At 35.9% G+C, this 23128-nt stretch overlaps 1 protein-coding gene across 1 annotated transcript; it reads right to left on the reverse strand.

The window, feature by feature from the left end:
- Positions 1–11323: 11323 nt before the first annotated feature.
- Positions 11324–12403, reverse strand: LOC123870165. Its single transcript, XM_045913357.1, has one exon. The coding sequence runs from the start codon at positions 12385–12387 to the stop codon at positions 11800–11802; it is 588 nt and encodes a 195-aa protein (XP_045769313.1). The 5' UTR covers positions 12388–12403; the 3' UTR covers positions 11324–11799.
- Positions 12404–23128: the final 10725 nt, after the last annotated feature.

A 23128-nucleotide genomic window follows, 5' to 3' on the forward strand; every position in this document is an offset into this window, starting at 1 on the left:
CCCACGGGATTTTAAAAAAACGAAATCCACGCGGGCGAAGCCGCGGGCATCCTCTAATAAAGAATGATTAGTAATCAGTGGTGTACTTTTTTACAACACTGTAGGTGGATTTATGGAATTATATATGGTGGTAGCATAGTGATGGTTAAGATGACAGCCTCATTCGGAGGCCTAGGGTTCAATCCCGGGCATGGATGCACCTCTAACGATTCGGAGTTTCATTTTAAGCAATTTATACTTGCTTTAACACGGTCACATAAAGCATCGTGAAAAAACCTGCATCCCTAAAAGTTCTCCACGATGTTTTCAAACCTGTGTTCAGGTAGTGGCATAATGTTGATAAAATGCATCATTATTTAATATCACATCACACTAATATTATAAAGGAGAAAGTTGTATGTGTGTGTGTGTGTGTGTGTGTGTGTGTGTGTGTGTGTGTGTGTGTGTGTGTGTGTGTGTGTGTGTGTGTGTGTGTGTGTGTGTGTGTGTGTGTGTGTGTATATTTGTTACTCCTTCACGCAAAAACTACTGGACGGATTGGGCTGAAATTTAGAATGGAGATAGATTATACTCTGAATTAGCACATAGACTACTTTTTATCCCGGAAAATCAAAGAGTTCCCACGGGAATTTTAAAAAACCTACATCCACGCGGACGAAGTCGCAGGCGTCAGCTAGTACTTAAATAAAATGGTCCAACGATCTGAGGAAAATAGAGCTAATGTATAATAAACTTTATCTGTATCTATACAATAAACTTTGATCTATTTCAATATAAAGAACTGGTGAAAAATTCAACTCAAAATTGCCAACCTGAATGAAATATCTCTGAATTTATCGTCCCCATGCGACAGTATTAAATTTTAAAACAAAGCTCGATTTCTAGCTCTGACTCAAGAGACGATTATATTTCAATTTACATCATAATAAATCTTATCACTCTACAAATAAGATTCAATTTTCAACTTATAGTTTCACCTTGCGATAAGTACGTATGAATATAATATCAACATGCCTCAAAGCGTGGAGTCTACAGTCTACAGAATTTACTTATCCAACTACAGTTTTTTGTAAAAGCCTATAAATAAAGGATTAAAAAAAAAAAAAAACTACAGTTTTTACCGTATTTTATAACTTTATTTTCTACTTCACTATTAAGTTTTGAAATTGGAAGACTTTAGGGTTTCATTGTTGGTAACCAGCCCGTTTCACTTTTATACCTGAAAATTCTTAGTAGCAAATCGAAGTTGGAAATTATGTCGGTGCTAAATCCGCGTGCCTTGGCAAGCACGTACAGCTAATGGTCCTGCACCTGATATCTCTTCGGTCATGTAGAATCGCCGTTCCATCAGACTATGAGAGTGAGGGAATAAATAATGCGCTTTTGTCTTGAAATCGTAGTGCACGCATATACGCGTTTTAGGCTGATCTTCATTGAGATTAGCTTAGCATTGAAATCAAGGGTTACGTAGATATTCACGATTATTTCCAAGGTTCAGAACCTGCGGTAGATAAGTCTACCTCACATTTGGCTGTTTTTTTTTAATGTGGGTTAAAAAAGCTCTTGTATGAACGAGGTCGAGCACGGGCTTAGTTTGAGAGGACAGTTGAAGAGCTTTCATATTTCCTTCAGCATATTTTTTTTAGAGCTTTTATACAGAAAAATCGTTCAACCCTTTCATATATTCTGATAGGCCTATTAATATTGAGGTTTACATGAGTTCTAGTCTAATTAACTAAAGATAGAAAGGTTAAAATTGCCCGGTAACTGTGTCGTCACTTAACTGGTCAGTGCTCTATGGAAAGTTGGATCTAGGTCAGGCTGAAACACTCAACACTAGACGGTAGTATAGTTTATATTGCTAATGACTAGTCAGCAGAATAAAACTCGTATATATAAACAAAACAACTACATCAATAAGAAATTGGATGGTTTTCTCTTGGGCCTGATTTTTTCACCAGACTATCCCCAGTATCAATTTATATAAAGGACCCCGGATGGATCTTAAACTATGTAGTTAGACAAAAAATAGGAGTTTCGCCATTTTGTTTATAGCTATACCTATTTATGAAGAATATCAATCACGCACTATTTGAAAGTTTGTTTAAACTAAAATGTTTGACTAAGGACTAAAGTTGTACAGTTTTGTGTTGAAAATTATTTTATTATAACTAATTAATTCGTCGCCCTTCAGTCAACGGTTAAAGCTCAATTGGCTATTGAAAAAATAACAGCTTTAAAACAATTTACTATAAAGAATATCGGAATTAATCTAAAGAATTGACACTTTCTTACAAAGTTTGCAGCATTTTACTAAAATATTATCATTACTAAGTTATAACAATATCTTGTTACGACATTGAAGCAACCAGACTGACATCTTAATTAAAACAATCCCTAAACACAATATTGTATGAAGAGCTAGGTACTGACATATTGTCTTCGAACAAACGATGAGAAAATCGCATTATAATGTTAACATGCGAAAATAAGATTTTATTACGCTCGAGCTAACTAAGTACATTACACTGAACATGTTTTGATATTGAGTCCCAAACCATTTTTAATATGGTAAATAGTTTGAAAATTCTAACAAACTTATCATTAGTTTATTGGTCTTTACTCTCAAATTTGGTATAATTGTATAATCCTAGAAATTAGGAAATACTAACACATTAAATGTCATCGTTATCGTCAGCAAATAGACGTATAGGTATATCCATAGTTTTAGCGTAATCGTAAGTCTATGAGTATATCAGTTTCTTGTAAGGACTGTCGCATGCCACGGTCTTACACCACCTGGATCCAGCGGCTCCCTGCAACTTGCTTGGTGTCATCCGTCCACCAAGTGGGGAGAGGGGGCTGTCAATGTCAGCTGCTGAATCAAATTTGGTTGCCCAGCATTTGGGAAGCTTAAAAAATATTTTCTTCCAAAATTTCTGAGAAGACCCTAGAAACCAATCTTTGAATGCCAACGTGACTGTGACAAAAATAATCCTGTTTAGTTTATTGTCATCAAGTAGTTGATTTTATATAAAATATAGAATCATTAACTACACATTTATCACAAACAATAGATACTACGCAGATCTCCTTAAACAGTCTCTAAGCACGTTTTCTCTAACCTACTCCGACTGAAGCATCCTTAAACTAAATGCTTACTATCAATAAAACTTGCAGAAATCAATTATTGTAAATGTCACATCAACGTCAATTAGCAACTAAAATGGGCAAGAAATTTACTTGTTGCAAGTTTTAAAAATATCTAATGGTGTAAGTGATTTGCTAAAGTTGACTTCTGCAAGTACCTTTGCTAGTGCACATTTCGCATTAGAGTATTCTATCTCAAAATATAATAATTTTATGAACATTGTCAGCCAAAAGAACCTTAGTAGCTCTATATACCTAAGTTATCTGATATTGATTAATACCAGTTCTTTGAACTGAGATTGAACAGGTATCTTGAGACGGGCGTGCTTTATCTCGAATCGGAACTTTCCATCAAACAAAATGGTGACTGACGGAGTCTCCTACATAAAAAGTTAATAGACAATATCGATTGATAGCTTCTAAAATAGCCTACGTTTCTTTTTACACGCTTCTACGTTACTCAACTTTAAAAAAACTTCAGTAAACTTTTCATAAATATTATCACTGCTTACCCATTGTATAAAAAAGCCCGTGGGAGTAAACCCAAACCGACATTTTATTTTCAATTTTATGACGCCTGTGGAAATAAAATAGCAATAATCATAGCAGTTGAAAATGCACTATAAATTTTATAGCCACAATGAAACTGGTTCGGAATTCCTACAGAAATTCCAGCCTTTTGTTTTTTTAATTACCATACAAGTAGGTAGTTTACTGATTTACGCACAGTTTTACCACTGAAAAGTGAAGACTTTTTTTTATTCACTATTATAGGCAAGCGCTTGACCACAATCACACCTGATGGAAAGTGATGATATGGTCTAAGATGGAACGCGTTTACCTAGAAGGTGCCTATTCACTCTTGTAAGACTGAAACTAATAAAATAATGTTTGACTGGATTCATTTAGATTAGTAAAATTTGTCATGATAAGTAGCTTAGGTATGTGTTAAGTTAAAGTGTGAGCTATCTCGACCATTCCACAGCTATATTGATTCACATATTGTGGCGTGATTGAGTTATACATACAATACATATTTGTAATAATACTTAGGATTAGGTTTAGGATTGTTAAGATATTAAAGAACCGAAATTCCACAATGCACATTCGACTTAATAGGTACTTAAATAATAAAGGCGGCAGTACCGTCTTCAATAGAGGAAATAAAACGCTAACAAGAGGAGTGCCTATTGAATATTCTATTTATACGAAAAATTACATGGACTGGGATGAAACGCTGTAATGGGGGGCGGGGTAATCGAGCGGAGCGGCAGTAAAGGTGAGATGTGAAATGCAAAACAACGGACTCCAATACTCACTTTCACACTACGATACGATAATATGGTTTACAAACATAATGAAAACATTATCTCACATATGATTTTGTGCATGTCCTACCTAAGATAATTTTTAATTACATATCAAAAATTGCGAAACCGGTAGGATTCGGACCACTAGATTACAACATGAGGTTATTCAAGGGGTGGACCAAAAAATTCCTGAAAGGCCGGCAACGCATCGACGGTTTCTCTTATACTCGTGTGCTCTGGTGTTGCAAATGTTCATGCGCTGCGGTAATCACTTGATATCAGGTGACCCACCTGTTCGTTTGCTCGCTATTTAAAAAAAATGAATAACTTTAAGAAAAACGTGATATGGTACGTATAATATCTTATTAGCTGAATAGTTTCACTTCTTTTAGATACCATGACACCTCAAGGCTTTTTCTTATCAAAATGCAAAATCGTACAGTGAAAATAGCATTGAAATGTTGTCAACTTGATTGTCACCATTCCACTCCGGCTGTAACGGAATAATTCGTCGCGAAGAAATTGTTTTCTTCCATTCACGCCCAATAATGATTCTATTTATATACCTACCATTCTCGTAGTGGAATGGATGCCTAATTTGCGTTAATCGAGGCACGTCCATAACAATGCAATACCTCACAAAGCGAAGGCTAAAAGGGCTGCCGTGTTTGATCCAACTAATAAAATAATAAAATTAATACATTATATACAGAAAAATTTGCACTCACTGACTCTCTTAATAAATCCCAGCCCAAATCATGTAATTTAGAAAACAAAAATTCAGTTTAGATAAGGAATAACTATGGCCAGATTTTACCAAATTTCCACGGAATAGGAAATGAAGTGGATTTATATTTCCACCAAGTACCAAGCCAAGCCGCTAAAGATGGTCAGTAGTAAAACTGAGAGACCTTTATTATATATATTATATTTGCTACATCGGAAGTGTGGAACGGTCAGATAAAAAACCTCGGGTAGTGAAGATGCTTTAATATATCACCAAATAGAATTATTCGGTGATATAAAGCATCTTTTACTAAAAAGTATATGAAACTTTCATATTATAATATCTGACAGGTAATAAATACATAGTTTGTGATATTTATGCTCAAATACAGTAAATTGCTTTTAGAAATTCAACTACCCGGTAGCTAAATAAATGGAACTTCTAACTAATATCCTACGAATGCCTGAAATAACTGTAGCAAACGGAAAGCTTTAATATCAAACTAATTCATGTTATTTGAAATAAAATTTTGAAGATGAATATTCATTAATGTGCCTAGTGTGTGCGTGCTCGTGTGCATGTGTATGATTAAATTCATTTATTCAAAAAGTATAGATATTCACACCTTTTGATAGTAATTTGCTGGATTTGTAGGTGACTAATCTAATCTCTCAGTCTTATAGTCCAATGAGTAATGATTATTCAACACTACTGGAAACAGATCTTCGAGGCAGGAGGTACATAGTACCTCCTATTTTCCAACTCTAGCTTGCTACTGAGAACTGAAACTGGTACTAGAATGAACGTGGGATCTGATGAATCGCACCCAAGAAGGCTAATACGAGACCAACAAGACCACGTTTTCAGGGGCTCTGTCTCTAACAAAATGATTACTCTCTGACCATAATAATGATGTTAAAATCAAGTTAAAGTATTCATTATTATTATCAACATAACGGCCTTTTCATTGGTTAAGGCGTGCGGCAACTTTTAATGGATAAAGTTTGTTACAAGATATTGTGCATTAACGTTAATTCTTGGTCCAACTTCGGAATTAGGTATAAATTAACTAGACCATCCACCTCATTGACTTTCAAATTATTGTATTAAAGGCCCCGAGAAAAGAATTTAGTGAAAATAAGGTACAAAAGCCTCTTAATTAACTTGGTGTTGAGACTCGTCAATTGGAAGAGAAGGTTCAATTTTAAAAGATGTGGAAACATTAGTTTTCTCCAAATTAGTGTGAAGCTCATATTTATTTCACAAACAAAGATCTTACATAAGTAAGTTCTAACCTTCAAATTACTATGATTTAGATTAGATTTAGATTGAGCGTTCCGGTACGATGCCTTGTAGAAACCAAAGGAGTATGGTTTTAATGAAAACAGCCATGTGCTTTCCAGGTTAGCCCGCTTCCATCTTGGACTGCATCATCACTTATCACCAAGTGAGATTGCAGTCAAGGACTAGCTTGTACCTGAATTAAAAAAAAATTCAAACCAGTCATAACGATTTGCACGGGTGTACAGAAAGTTAAAAGGGGTCTAGGGAAAAGAAAAGATAGAGAGAGAGCCCGCTCGCGAGGGCCGGACCTGCTGGCATAATGTGATTTCTAATATTATTACGAAGAAAATATTAAAAAAAATAGACCCTATACTTTGACGTAAGATTTTTTACACCTTTGTTGCCTGTTATCTGCCAAAACCACCATGATCCAAATCAATTCATAGTCGCGGATCGTTCCTCTCTGTGTTGGGGACATCTTTGCATCAACTCATACCCCACATAAAGCTCGTAAAAACAATAAAATGCTTTATTTTTTTCATGTCTTTAAAGTAAAATAGGTACGTATATTCTATTCTGACACCAACGTCTATCAATTCTATGATGTATTTATAAATGGATTGGTCGGTCACATATTCATTGCTTTTGCGACCCAATTTGAAGCCGCTATGTCCCTCCTATTGGTGAATAATACACATTTGAATCTCAGGAGGGCCGTCACTGACGCAGAATTGGATATGAGACTGGTTTTATCTACTTTTGTGGCGTACTTCGGGGAAAACTTTGAAGATTGATCTGTTGATGCGGACTTAGGTTTATTGAAGTCTATTTTTTTCGAAGCCTAGGGTCCCGTGAGGGATATTTTGTCAATAGATTGGTTTATCGTGTTCAAAGTTGTATATACTAGTACTTCAGATATTGGCTTACCTTGACCTGAATATCTATACCTACCCAGTAGAGTATCTTGTCCTTTCTTAATATGCCTCACTAAACGTCTCGCACGAACTTCGAGCACTAGGCGGTAATGCTATTAAAACTTAGAGCGTTGATTATGTCTTAACTAAATTATAGGTACAACGCGTGTTACCCTCAGGATATCGTATCCTCGTTATTTTATCTACCAATCAAGATTTTTCATAGCAGCTATGCTTTAATGATCACGCATAATTTTAATATTTACCATACTTACCTCTTCCAAGTTAGCCCGCTTCCATTTTAGGCTGCACCATCACTTACCACCAGGCGAGATTGCTGTTAAGGGCTAGCTTGTAATGAAATTAAAAGAAGCTTTTATTTGCAAGGAATTTTATTAAAACCGTCATTTTCCAATAAGTTGCTACAGATCTCATAATAAAAACAGTTCTAACGTAAAATGATATAGGAAAATTGAAGTTCCTTCGTGAAGATTTTTCCTAGAAATACTTGTTCTCGTCGCCTCATAGCCTTCGATAGGTTCCAAAGATCTAAAGCGTTGCCAGTTACAAAGTCCACTTTACAACTTTTAAAATTGAACGGCTTTAAACTTTCGCACTGAACAGTTTATGTGCAGGAACTTTGTATAAATAACTTTTCTTCACTTTATTCATAATAAATATTGAACTTTCAAACATAGTTATTTTGTCGATAAAAATTAAAAACAATAATATCTTAGTTATTATTATATTTTCATCTGGTGCTTTAAATATAAAATAGCAATTAAATATGTCATAAGCTTTGCTAATAAATTTTGTCAGGCGCGTCATTATCATTGGCCTATATATATATATATATATGTTATCAAATATTTATGAGAATATTTGATAAAATATAGCTATTTTTATTTGAAATAAGATTTCTTCACAGATTTAAGTTTGTTTCAAGTCTAGTTTGCATCACAGTACGTACTCAGCAAAACTTTCCTTAATTTGGTTCCCTCTTAACCAGTACCTATAACGTTGAAAGTTTGTAACAAAAGGGGTATTTTTATTCTATTCTCTGAAGAGGAAGCTTAACTAAACCTCTCTTACCGCTGCTTGCATAATACCGAGCATGGTAATTGGCTAGAAGAGCTCTACAAGGTAAGAGGCCCTAGCTAGAGGTTTCCTATTGTAATATTCATACTTCTCGTATAAATGTAATTAAAGGCTACAGTCAATAACTTCCACTGCTAAAACAGAGACAGAGGGGTTATTTTAGAATTGTATTGTAATATTTACCGACGTGTATTCCTTGTATCTTTTTACCCAAAGACGAAATAATTAGTTAAATTTTAAATTGAGAAAGGATTAGCTGATATTGACTGTAAATAATATTACAATAATCACTAGTTGAAAATAACTCAAAATTTAAAAACCCCCGACACTGAAACCTCTATAAGATAACTATAAAAGTGCTGATAACTTTCAAACGGTTGAACCGACACTCTCGATCAAGCTACCTTTCAAACAAAAAAAAAACTAAATTAAAATCAGTTTATTCGTTTAGGAGCTACGATGACACAGACATATACACAGATACACGGATACACAGATACACTGGTCAAACTTATAACACCCCTTTTTTTGGGTCGGGGTTAATAAAACAATTCTATCGTTATAAAATCAAGTGCAAATTCTTTATTAATGAGTACTAGCCGAGTTTAAGTATTTTAAACTTAATGCTTAAAATATAAGGTCTGTAATCCACTTAGCTATCACTTGGTTTACTTTACAAAATACAGCGCTCGCTTCAGTCAACATTACTCAGCACTTTAAACGCTTAAAGCCTGCTTTTATCAATTTTCTAACCTCTTACAGTGTTAGTGTATTTTACTTAGTTTTCCCTCTTGGTTCCACGTGTAAAGGATTTTGTTGTTTTAAAATCTGTTTAGAAGAATTCTTTTTCAGGGTTCCGTATCCTTAAAAATGCTTTATTATTAAGCCTCTTCTGTCCATCCGTCCGTCTGTCTATCTGTCAGCGGGCTGGATCTCATCAACCGTAGAGAGCGTATTATTTCTATAAAACGCACATATTAACTCCAAAAGTCAGAGGTACGTGCCCGGGATAGAATCCCCCCCCGAAGAAGAGACCGAAGTCTTTAAATAAATAAAGGTCGGCGGTTCAAACCCCACCCGTTGTACCTACTATTGTCGTACCCACCCTTGGCACAAGCTTTATGCTTAATTGGAGGGGAAAGGGGAGTATTAGTCATGATTATCATGGCTAATATTCTAAAAAAAAAACTATTACTTACCAAGTTTTTAAAGACACTAGGATATTTTTAATATAAGTACCTATCTAAATGCAACGCAAACGCAAGAAAAATTCGCTCAAATAATATTCATTAAAAAGGAATACTAATAGCCACGGCAGAAAAAGTCTTCATTTTCAGTGTAATGTAAAGTGTAACTTTCTATTTCCAGTGTAATGAATGTAATCTTCCACTTCTAGGTTCCTTCAGTTCATTAGCGTTGCGGATTATTTGTAAAATAAATACTTCTTGGGCTCCCGGTGTGGCCACTAAACGAAATGTTTCATAATATATTATGTGACCGCCAAGTTTCTTGCTGGTTCTTCTTGGTAGGAAAGGTATTCCGAACCAGTGGTAGATGCATTTGACGATTCAAAACTACTTTGTTTGTTTTACTAATTGAATAAAAACATTTTGAGTTTTGAATTTTTACGGTCGCCACAGTTGATACCAGATGGCGCTTTTCATACTCGTAGGAAAGAATCAATCAGCACGCGATAGAACCTAAGACCGCAATTACACCTATAAGTTTCACTCACGTAAGTAACTCACAATATGATTAACTTACGACAAATTTGCTAATGTAAACACTCTTATGAGTGTCATTTACCTTCGTTTTGTTGAGCTACTTTCGTGAGTAAAACTTACATAATTATGTAATCCCGGCCTTAGAGACAGAAAGCAACTCACAACTCACATGATATTTCTATAGATAGATCTGAGGAACTTATATTTAATCTGAAATGAATATACAACATGCAGTAGGAAACCTTTTTCAAGAAGAAGAAAGCCTTTGTCAAGAAAAAGTTTTACTTAAGGATTCTCTTTATTATATAAACCCCCACCAAAAAATATATTAAAAATACTTTCTGTCCTAGATTAAGGATTGGTTTCCGCTACGCTGAGCGGAGACCAATTTATTAGTCTAAACTTTCCGTCTTAGGTTCGTATCGTGCCATGGCGACCGCCACAAACCAATAAAGCTATTTCAGTGGCTCTACATTTGTCCCGGGGCACAGACAAACGATGTTTACCGGGGGCTCAAATAAAATAAACAAAGGAAATACAGACGTCCTTGCACCTTTTTCTTACCTACAATGTTTGTTCAAGTGAGGATGTTCAACACCCTAACCCTTACGATTCTACACTTTCTGCGTCTTTCCTCAATGCTGAGGGACATTTCCCCTATCACTTGGAAAAATGTCAGACTTTCATAGAAATTTTCATCCACCATTTTACGATAAACGGAATTTTCAAAAATTCTTTCTCAGTGCCTAATGAACCTACGCTGTAGGCTGTGCGTTGATTGGCAGTGAGTCAGTCAGGACGAGTCTTTTTAAATGTATTTTGGAGTATATCGCATTATTTAGGCCAATATAATATTATAAGTACAAGTACCTAATTAAAAACAAGACTGCCCTGCCAAAAAACTAACTAAAAAGTAAAAGAAAACATTTGAACCTGGCGCCATACTGCCGTCATTACAATATGATTTTTTTATAAAAATTATAGTCAGTGTCACTCGGATGACGTAGTGATTCTAGAACGATATCCCATACTTACATCAAAATCTGTTCAGGCAACTAAAAGTTAAGGTGGAATAAGGAAACTCACATAGCTACAGACATATTATACTCACATAGCTACATACAAAATATATACATGAACCATGAAAACATTAACAATAATCGTCTATAAAATAAATAATTTTAAGTAATCTTGTTTTGATGTAGAAGACCATTCAATTAGCTCATTTGATTATTTCTTATCGTACACGTGCCGTAAATTAGTTTATACTTTTATACTTACTGCATATTATTGCTATTACTGATAATAATTAATTTGTTTGTAAGTAATCACAATAATCATACAATTAATAGCAATTAACTTTATGATAACATGGTTCGCGTATTCATCAAAATATTGCGATGTACTAAGCTTTGTAATGTTATCTATTTGTTCATAGGGTAGGTACCTATTTCAGGCTATATTTTCCTCTTTAAGAGTGGATGAGATTTCGGGCAAACGCAACCCTAAAATTATTATTAACAAAAAAACACTGTCTAAACTATAAAGTAAGTATGTTTTTATGAATTCATAAAACCATAACATTAGAAAGTTCAAAAAAATGCGTCCTCAGTACAAAACCTTTGCGTCTCCATATCCTTCACCTCTTTGTCCATAGTGGAAATGACTCTTTTCAACTGTTCCTTGCTCACATGACGTTTCCTGGACATCAACGATCTAAACTGACCGCGTAACCGACATTCATGTTCTAACACGTAATCTTCACTAACTTTTCTGAAAACCTTCACTATGTATTTATCTTGTCCATAAAAATAGTTTTCGGGACCAAAAACGTAAAATTTTGCCTCCGTGTGTCCCATTATCATACCTTTTTGTCTAATAAACTCTGATACTATTAATGGATTGTCATCAAAATTAAACGGATTTTCTAAAGGATAACCCTCTTTATATCTCTTAATATCCGATTTTGTTGCATTTTTTATAATAGTTTCTTTGCAGTATGATGAAGACGGTAGGTTTAATCTTGAGGCAAAATTACAAATTGTATACCAAGTTCCAATTAGAAAACTATTGTCTAATAAGTTCTTATGGGCGTTCACACATGTTTGGTCCACTTCTGATAAGCTACATACGAATTTAAATGATAAAACACATATAAATGTACTAAGTAAACGATACATGTTAACTTAAGGACAGTTCTTACTGTACTGGTAAAGCTTCATCTATTATTTTATGATTAGCAATAATTAATTAATAATTAAATAAGTTTATTTTGTTGATTCATTACAAATGTCTTAACTACTTACTAATCAGTTTGTAAATAGCATTGTTTAATATAACTGACACAGTTAACTAATTAACTCTAGTTTTACATTGCTTTTTGATGCGCCGATTGCACGTGCTTTTGAACCATCCCAGATACCTAGATTCTAAGCACCAATTGTTCGAAACATGAATAGAATAGAATTTATTCTCCACTAGCTGATACCCGCGACTTCGTTCGCGTGGAATTAGGTTTTTTAAAATTCCCGTGGGAATTCTTTGATTTTCCGGGATAAAAAGTAGCTTATGTGCTAATCCAGGGTATAATCTATCTCCATTCTAAATTTCAGCCCAATCCATCCAGTAGTTTTTGCGTGAAGGAGTAACAAACATATACACACACTAACACACACACACACACACACACACACACACACATACAAACTTTCTCCTTTATAATATTAGTGTGATGTTTAAGATTACCTTTGAATGACGAGGGTCTAGACTTTAGACCATAGTCCACCATGCTTGCCAAGGCGGATTGGTAGACCACTCACCGTTGACAGTATGGGGAACTCTCAGGCATGCTGATTTCGTCACAATGTTTTCCTTCACCGCAAAATCATTTGATAGATGTCATGTGGTAGATGCTTTTGACGATTCAAAAGAACTTGTAAAAGTCTAAACTCTAATTGAATAAAAATATTTTGAATTTTGATACTTAATTGCTAGAAGTGCGTGCCTGGGATCAAACACCGAACCTCCGAATAGAAGACCCACATCTTAACCACTGGACTACCAGCGCTTTTTAGGATTTTACTACTACCAAAATATTTTATTTAAAAATTGTTCTCCTAATATTTTTTCATTTCTTACGTATTTTTTTTAAATCGAGCTTTGTAAAGTAATAGAAAAGCTATTATGTTACTTTCTTGATGGTTTTTCCTGGAGAAAACACAATTTTGAAATAAAAAATATGTTTCAGTGATTCTTGAGTTAGGTACTTTCTCAAATTTCTTGCTTCTTAATTCTAATAACTACCCATATTATTTGTGACAGTGTGTTTGTTTATTGGCTTGTTCTTCAATCACACTGCAACGGAGCAACGGATCAGAGTTATTTTTTGCATGGATATAAATACCTGGGAATGGAGTGATATATAGGCTTCTTTTTATCCCGGGAAACCAAAGAGGGACTCTATGATTTCCCGGGACTTTAAAAATCTAATACACTAAATAGCTGATACCCGCAACTTTAAAAGTTAGTGTTTTACCTACTCAGGATTCAAACTTCGGACCCTCGAACCAGTTTTGACCACTAAACCATCGCGGTTCTTCCGTATTTATTTCCCAAATAATGTTATTAACAAAACTAGGTAATCCTCAATTCTATAGCTTCACAAAAAAGGGCTTGCTCATTTTCGTTTCCCTAAATCCCCCGATTTGTCCCAAAATCCATTGGCACGCGTCCCATTATCCCGTTAGAATGGGATAATAATTATTATCATCCCCTAATGAGATAATAAGGGATAATGCAAGTGTCAATCATTGCGTAATAAGCAGTAATTGATGTGACAATAAAATATAGAGACGGAATTAGAATTGAAACATGGATATTAGAATTTAGGGATTTATATACGAGAATATAGGTACGTAGTAGGTACTAGCTTATAGCCCTGACTTTGCTAGTCGTCTACGTCGTAGGTACTTAATCATAGCTATATGCATGCCAAATATAGCCTCGATAGCTCAACGGTTGAGGAGCGGACTGAATTCCGACAGGTCGGCGGTTTCATTATCTTTCTCGTGATAATGAAACCCGTAAAGGATTTCCGACCGAGAAAAAGCACTTTGAGAAAGAAAATAAAAATTCTAGAAATAGGACGGTAGAGACTTTACACACTTGCCTACAGATTTATTGTTCATTGATTTTTTTTAATATCATCAAATCGGCTCATCAAACGGAATGAGCCCCAAAGAAGTGCAGCGGGTCTTATCCGATTGGTCGGAGGCGGGGGTACGGGCCTCGAGGCATGGTCTCCTTACCCAGGTGGGATGCAGGGCATCTTAGGCTGAAATCTATAAAGCGCAATTTGACTTTGCTCTGACTTAAGATTGAGTTAAAACGAGACAGATGTATGTGAGAGATATAGCTCTGTCTCGTTTTAACTCTGTCTTAAGTCTAAGCAAAGGCAGAGCGCGCTCTATAGATCTCACCCTTAATGCCCTGGTGAAGACAAAACTCTTTTAACCAAAGATATTCACTAGACGACCTCGCACCATACGACATCAGGCCAGTCGCAGGCAGCCGCTGGATTGAGGCAAAACCGGGGGGTGCGGAAATCCCTGCAAGAGACCTAATGCCCAGTGGGTCTATCGGTTAGTGATGATGATGATGATACACTAGAGGTATCACCATGACAGAGACCCATTTTAAGCTAATAAATGACTAAGATAAATGTATTACATTAGACTGCCCAAAAAAAAACAACGGAAAAGAGTTTCTAGGTTCCTACCTAAAAAATTAGCAGTATAACCATCGCATAAATTCACTTAATAGAGTAACATGTCCATTGTACGTCGTTCAGAGAGTAAACTCGCGCCGCCAAACAATCGCCCTAGGAGGCCCGACCGCCATTTTTAACAAACCCTTTTTTGACCCTTCGCAAACTTTCCGGATTCGCATCACGTACGGTGAAAAACTTAATCCTTTACGTGTTCACAATTAGGGCGAGAACAGATGGGGCTCGTGTAAGCTCACGTCCCGGCAATCCGTACGTCTACACGGGGACGGTATAGTTCGCGACAGATCGACATGGCAATCGGGGTATCAGATGAGTCGTGCAAGGGGGAGAACGGGACCTATAGGGCACTTCCCGTTGACCTAGAATCATGAAACTTGGCAAAGGGAAGGAAAAAAATCGGAAAACCGTGAATTTGTGGTTACATCACGAAAAAAAATTAAAATGTGTTCATGAACAATAAATATTAGTACCTACTTTCAACTTTCACAGTAAAATTAATATAGGTTCAATTGGGGTATCATGTGAAAGGGTTTTACATGTACATGCTAAAACAGCTTTTTATTTATTTTTACACAAAAAAAGCGTATTGCGAAAGTACGGAACCCTTCGTGTGCGTGTCCGACTCGCACTTGTCCGGTTTTGTTTAATTACTTCTTCGACTTCTTGACTACTTGTTATTATCTAAATAAAGTCTACTACCACTAAGCTATCGCCACCTATCGCCGCTCTTATATAGCTCTTATATAAAAATGTTAGCAGTCACGCAATAAGGCTCTTTACGCACTACATTCGATTCGAATCCGAGCATCCGTATACTATTATTTTGTAAAAGGACTTACGCATAGATCAATATATACCCAGTTCAGGAAAACGAGCTAATAGCGAAGGAAGAAACCGCACGTCATTGTTCGTAAATAACGGACACAGGGCACGTTCACGTTACGACCAAAAATAATGTCAGTCTTAACTACCTCTTACGTAGGGCGGTAACTCGCCACGGCCGAAGCCTCCCACCAGGCCAGACCAGAAATTTAGAAATTCCAAACCCCTGCCGGGAATCGAACCCGGGGCCTCCCACTAATAAGACCACAGCGCTTACCACTGCGCCGGGCACGCCGTTGAGAATTCTCGGATTCGGATCGGATGCAGTGCGCAAAGAACCTAATCTAAAGGGTAGATTTCATTATTCAGAACGCAACGCCACACTCTGAAGGTCTGACCCTGCCTTTACAAGTCAATAGCAGTAACGAGTACATTAAATGAGAGGCTTGTTTGAATTTGAATCAGCCAAAGGGCTAAGTTTAGCTTGTTATTTTAGAGCTTGCTACATATTGATTAAATAAAACCTTTTTCTCGGTAATTATGCTTCGTGGGTGGTCCCATAATGATCTGACCTAAGTAACTAGCTAAATAAAGGAAAATAAACGAACTATTACATATTATTTCTTAATAATTTCCTTTTTAATGTCAATACATTTTTCTGTGAATGAATTAAATTGAATTAGCATTTTTGTCTTCATAAAAATGAGCAGAATCTTAATTTATTAACCCCCGACCTAAAAAGATGAGTGTTATAAGTTTGACGTGTGTATCTGTGTATCTGTGGCATCATAACTCCTAAACTAATGAACCAATTTTAATTTAGTTTTTTTTGTTTGAAAGGTGGCTTGGTCGAGAGTGTTCTTAGCTATAATCCAAGAAAATCAGTTCAGCCGTTTGAAAGTTATCAGCTCTTTTCTAGTTACTGTAACCTTCACTTGTCGGGGGTGTTATAAATTTTTAATTTACACTTGTTATTATCAAAATTAGCCCGTGAATGAAAGGCCGTTACAGACAGACGACACTTTCGCATTATTAAGTATGGATTTTGTAATAATAAGAGGACAGAAAAATTTTCAGGTACCTAAAGTACTAAATAAAATCTAGTCGTGTTTTTTACAAAAAAATAACTATGCATGAAGGTATGAATTTCGAATGTCACTTAGGTACCTAGTTGAAACTGTACAACCTATTTTCCATCGGTAGTAACAATCCAAAATTGAAACACTCTGCAAAAGATAATTTGATAAAAGTACCTATCCTTTGAAATTTGAAGACGCCTCTGAAAAAATATTATCTCATTTCAAAAACTGAACACAGTTTAAAATTTAAATGCAAACAGCACACCTGCAGAAGAAAAATAAACGTAATAAAGTAATCTCGTATAACTGGAATTTTAAAATAACCTGCAGTATTTCGACGGAACACGAACCAGCGTCATTCACATAAAAAAAATTAAATATGATAATAAGAGTGCATTGGGGAGATGTCCTATCCCCACTGCCTATATACTAGAATCGGTGCTTCAATTGAGTTGAGCCTCGATAGCTCAACGGTTGAGGAGCGGACTGAATTCCGAGAGGTCGGCGGTTCAAACCCCACCCGTTGCACTATTGTCGTACCCACTCCTGGCACAAGCTTTACGCTTAATTGGAGGGGAAAGGGGAGTATTAGTCATGATTAGCATGGCTAATATTCATTTAAAAAAAAAAAATTATTCCTTTGCAACGCAAAACGCAGGATATAGTGTTTACATAGATCAAAAGCTATTAAGCGTTCCTAGAGAATATGGACTAAAAAAGAAAAAAAAAACTAAAAATCTTCACTACCCCTAAGTTACACAAAAATATTCTATCCTATCACGAATTTCGAATAGAGATTCAGCTTAAATATTAATAATAAAATAATATATACTTACACTAAAACGTATTTAATCCCGATGTTTGCGAAGCAATATTTTATTGCATTAACATTTTATAAAACGCTTGTAATGTAATAATTCAAGGGATATTATATCTCTAAACCAAACTCCGGCACAATTGAAATGTTAGGCTCAAAATATGGCTATCATAATAGGAGCGCCGGGCCACGAAAACAGATGAATAACTCGAAATTTAAAAAATCCCCGACACAAAAACCTCTGTAAGAAAACTAGAAAAGAGCTGATAACTTTCAAACGGCTGAACCGATTTTCTTCGATTATAGCTAAGAACACTCTCGATCCTTACCTTTCAAACAAAAAAAAAACTAAATTAAAATCGGTTCATTCATTTAGGAGCTACGATGTCACAGACAGATACACAGATACACACATCAAAACTTATAACACCCCTCTTTTTGGGTCGGGGGTTAAAAAGAATTCATCATTCATCATAATATTATTATCTGTTACTACATTTTTAACTAAATCAATTGGTATCATATTATGTACTAACTAGATGTTTCCCACGACTTTTTTTTTAATGTGTGTTTTGCTGGCAACCCTCCGACATGGTTATCGGAGACTTTCTATAGCTTAACAAGGCATTTTTTGTTTTTAACCTTATTCTGTTCAGATTGCAATGTTGTTTTTTTAAATCAAGTGGGAACTCTTTAATTTCACGGGATACTTACTCAATTTCCGCCACAGAGACAGACAGACACACTTTCGCATTTATAATATTAGTATGGATGGATATTGGATATGGATGGTGAAATAAAGAAAGTCACATACCTACATACCTAGAGTCATGAACTCTACAAACTATAGACTCTTTTGTTTGGGAAATTCTCAATAAAGATGATAATAAAACGCTATCGCTCCTGAGTAATACGCTTTACCACTGGCCCAACAATCTTTTGCAAACTTAATAAATTTAGAGCGAACCCGGCTGTGAGAACATCAAACAAAATTATGAATTGTTAATAATACCCATTGAGAGGAACGGATGTTTGTCTCTCTTGCCAATTCTTGTGTTACCTACTATCTACGCAACCTGGGACACCCTTTGGCCATGCTTTTTGCGACCTTAACCGAGGTAGCTACAGGGTTACATAAAAAAGGTTTGACTTTGCTTTGCAACTTGTTAGAAAAATTATTGTAAATTGAACAATTGAAAAGAGCAACCGCCGAGTTTCTTGCTGGTTCTTCTCGGTAGGAACAGCATTCCGAACCAGTGGTAAATTATTTGACGATTCAAAAGCACTTGTAAAAGTTTATTTGAATAAAAATCTTTTCTATTCTATTCTATTCTAAAAATCTTCTACAGTTATAAATGGGAAAGTGAGTTTTACAAGTAGAGACGCTACACTAGCTTGATTCGCTATGTTCAAGTTCATGATGTGTTTTTTTTTTCTTTGCAACGAAGCAGCAACGCAAGTCGCAACGGATCAACGTGATTTTTGCATTAATATAATTAAATTGCTATGAACATTGTATGCTCTTTTTAAAAAATAAAAAAAAATAGGAAAATTATTAATGACACTGCCCCACGGAATTTTTGTAACCTCAATTCACGCGAATGAAGTCGCGGGAATCATTTATGAAAGTTTGGTATTTGGGCTTTAGGCAAAAAAAAAAGATTCCGACGAATTGAGAATCTCCTCCTTTTTTCGAAGTCGGTTAAAAACATACAAGTAGATACGTCTAGGATTTTTCTCAAATACCACCCCTCACCAATTTTCAAAAATTCCTCTCAAACTACATCTAGTCTACATATAATTTGTGTTTGGGGTGATAGAAAATTTAGAGTGCTAATAAACTATTAAAATCTGATCTGTCAGGCTGTCTGTGTGACAAGAAGCCACAACTAATCACTACTGTTAGAATATTCACTGAAGCAGACTTACTTTGAATTTGTGCGGTTACATGGCGGTTACACACTGAGAATTGCGTCACAGAGTAGGTACAGTCAGTTAGTCTAGTCTCTAAAGCCCTGATCTAATCAAGATCCTAATCTTAGCTGTGGAGATTAATTAATCTGTGTTCATAAGTATGATGGAATAAATCAAACTAAGTTTGATGAGTGTTTCTTTAATTTCTGCTCTAAGTAGGTACCAGTTTGATCTATCAAGCTCTGTAAGGCTGATTTTAGTCTCACGCTCACCGTCAGCGCTCATAGCTCAGCGCGTAGTTCATCAGCGCTGAGGCTCAGCGTGTCTCGTTTTAGTATCGTACTGAACGCCTTACTGTACAGACGACGACAAAAATGTGGAGTGTATTAATTATTGCTGCTTTGTACTACCTATCCCAAAGGAATAGAAACCGGCGATTCGCCATGACTGTACACGCTGACTACATCCGCTCCGCTCGACACTAGAACGCTCATAGAAGGCAGAGGCGCTCGTGCAATGGTCAGCGCCGACAGCTACGCGGCGCAGACGCGCGACGCGTGCGGCCGCGTAGCTATCAGCGCTGACCACCGTGCGCGCTGATAGCTACGCGTCTTTCAAAAACGCTTCCTTTAAGTTTATACATCTCAGCCATCAGCGCCGACGGTGCGCGTGCGGTCGGCGTGAGACTAAAATCAGCCTAGATTATTTCTTTCATGCTTTTATCCGTAAGTAGCTGTTATTTTTGTTTATTACAAGTTATAATTGCGCTTGACGAAATATAACAATAATTCTGACCTTTAAAAGAAGTACAATAGTACCTACTTTGAATAAATGATTTTGACTTTGACTTTGACAAAAATCATGCTGAACTTGGCCGAAACTCAGTCGAGTGTGAATTTTGACGGAAAAGCAATGATGAGATCTAGGTAGGAGTGTGCTACTCTGTGGTAGAAAAAATTTGGTAGAACAATTCTTCAGCGGCTAAGCTGTCTAAAAGTAGCTTCAGATGTCCACAAGATGGTGTAGTTGTATTGTTACATACCTACTGTAATTTTTTATGTTCTGTATGGCTATTGAAAAGAGCAACCGGCTGAGCTTCATGCCGGCTCTTCTCAGTACAATCTACATTCCTAAACCGATGATAAAGCCACAGACGTGGTGTAGGAGACATTAGTCCTATATGATGATTATGGTTTTGTTTTTATAAATTTTTTAGCTGTTGAGTTGAAAACTGGCGCATAAGTTGAAATTATGATGGGTTTTAGACTGTGGCACGCTCTAGACTCTATAGGTTGACGTGATCAAGTGTTATAAATCAGCATTTGTCACTATTCCTAATCATCACTCATAAACCACCTAATGATAATTATATTACTGAAGTAGTAATTTATGTAACTGTCATTTGCGGTAGAACGACAGCTACAATGTCACGATTTCAATTATCTCTGACTAGCTGACGCCCGCGACTTCGTCCGCGTGGATTTAGGTTTTTCGGAATCCCGTGGGAACTCTTTGGTTTTCCGGGATAAAAAGTAGCCTATGTGCTAATCCAGGATATTATCTATCTCCATTCCGAATTTCAGCCAAATCTGTCCGGTAGTTTTTGCGTGAAGGAGTAACAAACATACACACACACACACACACTCACATACAAACTTTCGCCTTTATAATATTAGTGTGATTAGTTGACGCTCGCTCGCTATTGGCTACAACACATTGTTGCATCTAGCAGAGCATAAATTCAGCCAATCACAACAATTGCGATTGTAATAATGATTGATTCAGGCTTTTCGGAATCGACATAAGTACTGTTTTCGTTCACAGCTAGAGAACAAAGCACTTACGGAGATAACGCCAACACATACGGTTATCAATCTTACGGATGTGGGTTTTATGAATTTTGGAAGACCTTTTACTAATTAATAGTTCCTAAGAAATAATTTATTTTGGCCAGTCATCATCCCAATAATATAATAATCAACGCGTTAAACTGAGTGGCCTGAACGGTTAACATCTAATGTCAATTGAATTGGGGTTAAAATCGTCTAACGCTAAACGTAAACGCCGTTGTAAAATTATCGCGTCGTCGTGGCTACACCTATGGTTAATTAACGGCCGTTAACGCGTTTATCAACGGCGTTTCCCGCTGGTGTAGCCGGAGCATTAAAGTTAATAAAGACAAACCTAAAGTGGGTTGTTGTTTAATTTCCTGATTCTTTGTTTACTTTAAATCTTTGACAACTTAAGTATAACAAAGAGCGCCATTGTTACTACCATCGATTTTAGAATCTTGTCACTGAAACAACGTAGGCGTTTATAAAACCTTGAACATTTAATTAAGTGCCTCGACTTTACAAAATTTTTGTGTAGCTCTTTCGTTTTTGGAAATAATTTTAAAAAAAAACATTTGTAGATATTACAGAATACTTACGTACTGTATGTGCATTTAAAACAAAATACTTTTCTTATACTTCAATAATAAATATTTTCTCTAAGATTTTCTTTATAAATACTATATTGGTATTTTACATCTGAAACATATTTTAATCTTTGCCAAAAATATAATAGGTATGTGCATTGAATAAAAAACATATTTTCGAAGTGTGTCAGCCATTTATAATAATTTGTTCAATGACTTTTCGAATTCAATCCCAATTGATATAAATAATGGATTACTTAGTAGTTTTTGAACTGGTTACCTTTTTTAGGGTTCCGTACCTCAAAAGGAAAAACGGAACCTTTATAGGATCACTTTGTTGTCTGTCTGTCTGTCAAGAAACCTATAGGGTACTTCCCGTTGATCTAGAATCATGAAATTTGATAGGTAGGTAGGTCTTATAACACAAATACAGGAATGAATCGGAAAACCGCGAATTTATGGTTGTATCATTAAAAAAAAAATTAAAATGTGTTTCAATTTTCAAAATAAGATAACTATACCAAGTGGGGTATCATATGAAAGGGCTTTACCTGTACATCCTAAAACAGATTTTCATTTATTTTTATGTATAATAGTTTTTAATTTATCATGCAAAATGTTGGAAAAAATACGCAAGTACGGAACCCTCAGTGCGCGAGTCTGATTCGCACTTGGCCGGTTTTTTGTTCTTCGAGGATGGAATGAATGCCTCTGGATTTCTGCTGGTAGGGCGTGTCCGACTCGCATATACCATAATGTCTTCCAGCTCAGTAGTTATATCTGTAGTTAGGTAGTTAGGACGTGGGAGCGAACCCTGGACCCCCGACAACGAGCCCAACGTCTAAACCTCTATTCCCCAGTTTTAAAACCATTGAAATTTGTAAAACCTTACTGATTCATACACGTATTTATTACACCTAACCTCATCAATATTTATAACAGGGCCCTCTCTGCCCTGCACTTACTCCATACAATCGTAGTTCCAATTTCATTTAAATATTAAGCAACCAAAGTTCATGAAATTTTGCAGACATGTTCTAGAAACTAATATCTGTGCTTGTGGTGTTTTAGATTTTTCTAAAAA

This window comes from Maniola jurtina, chromosome 12 (assembly GCF_905333055.1).
Source record: "Maniola jurtina chromosome 12, ilManJurt1.1, whole genome shotgun sequence".
Taxonomy (NCBI): Eukaryota; Metazoa; Arthropoda; class Insecta; order Lepidoptera; family Nymphalidae; genus Maniola; species Maniola jurtina.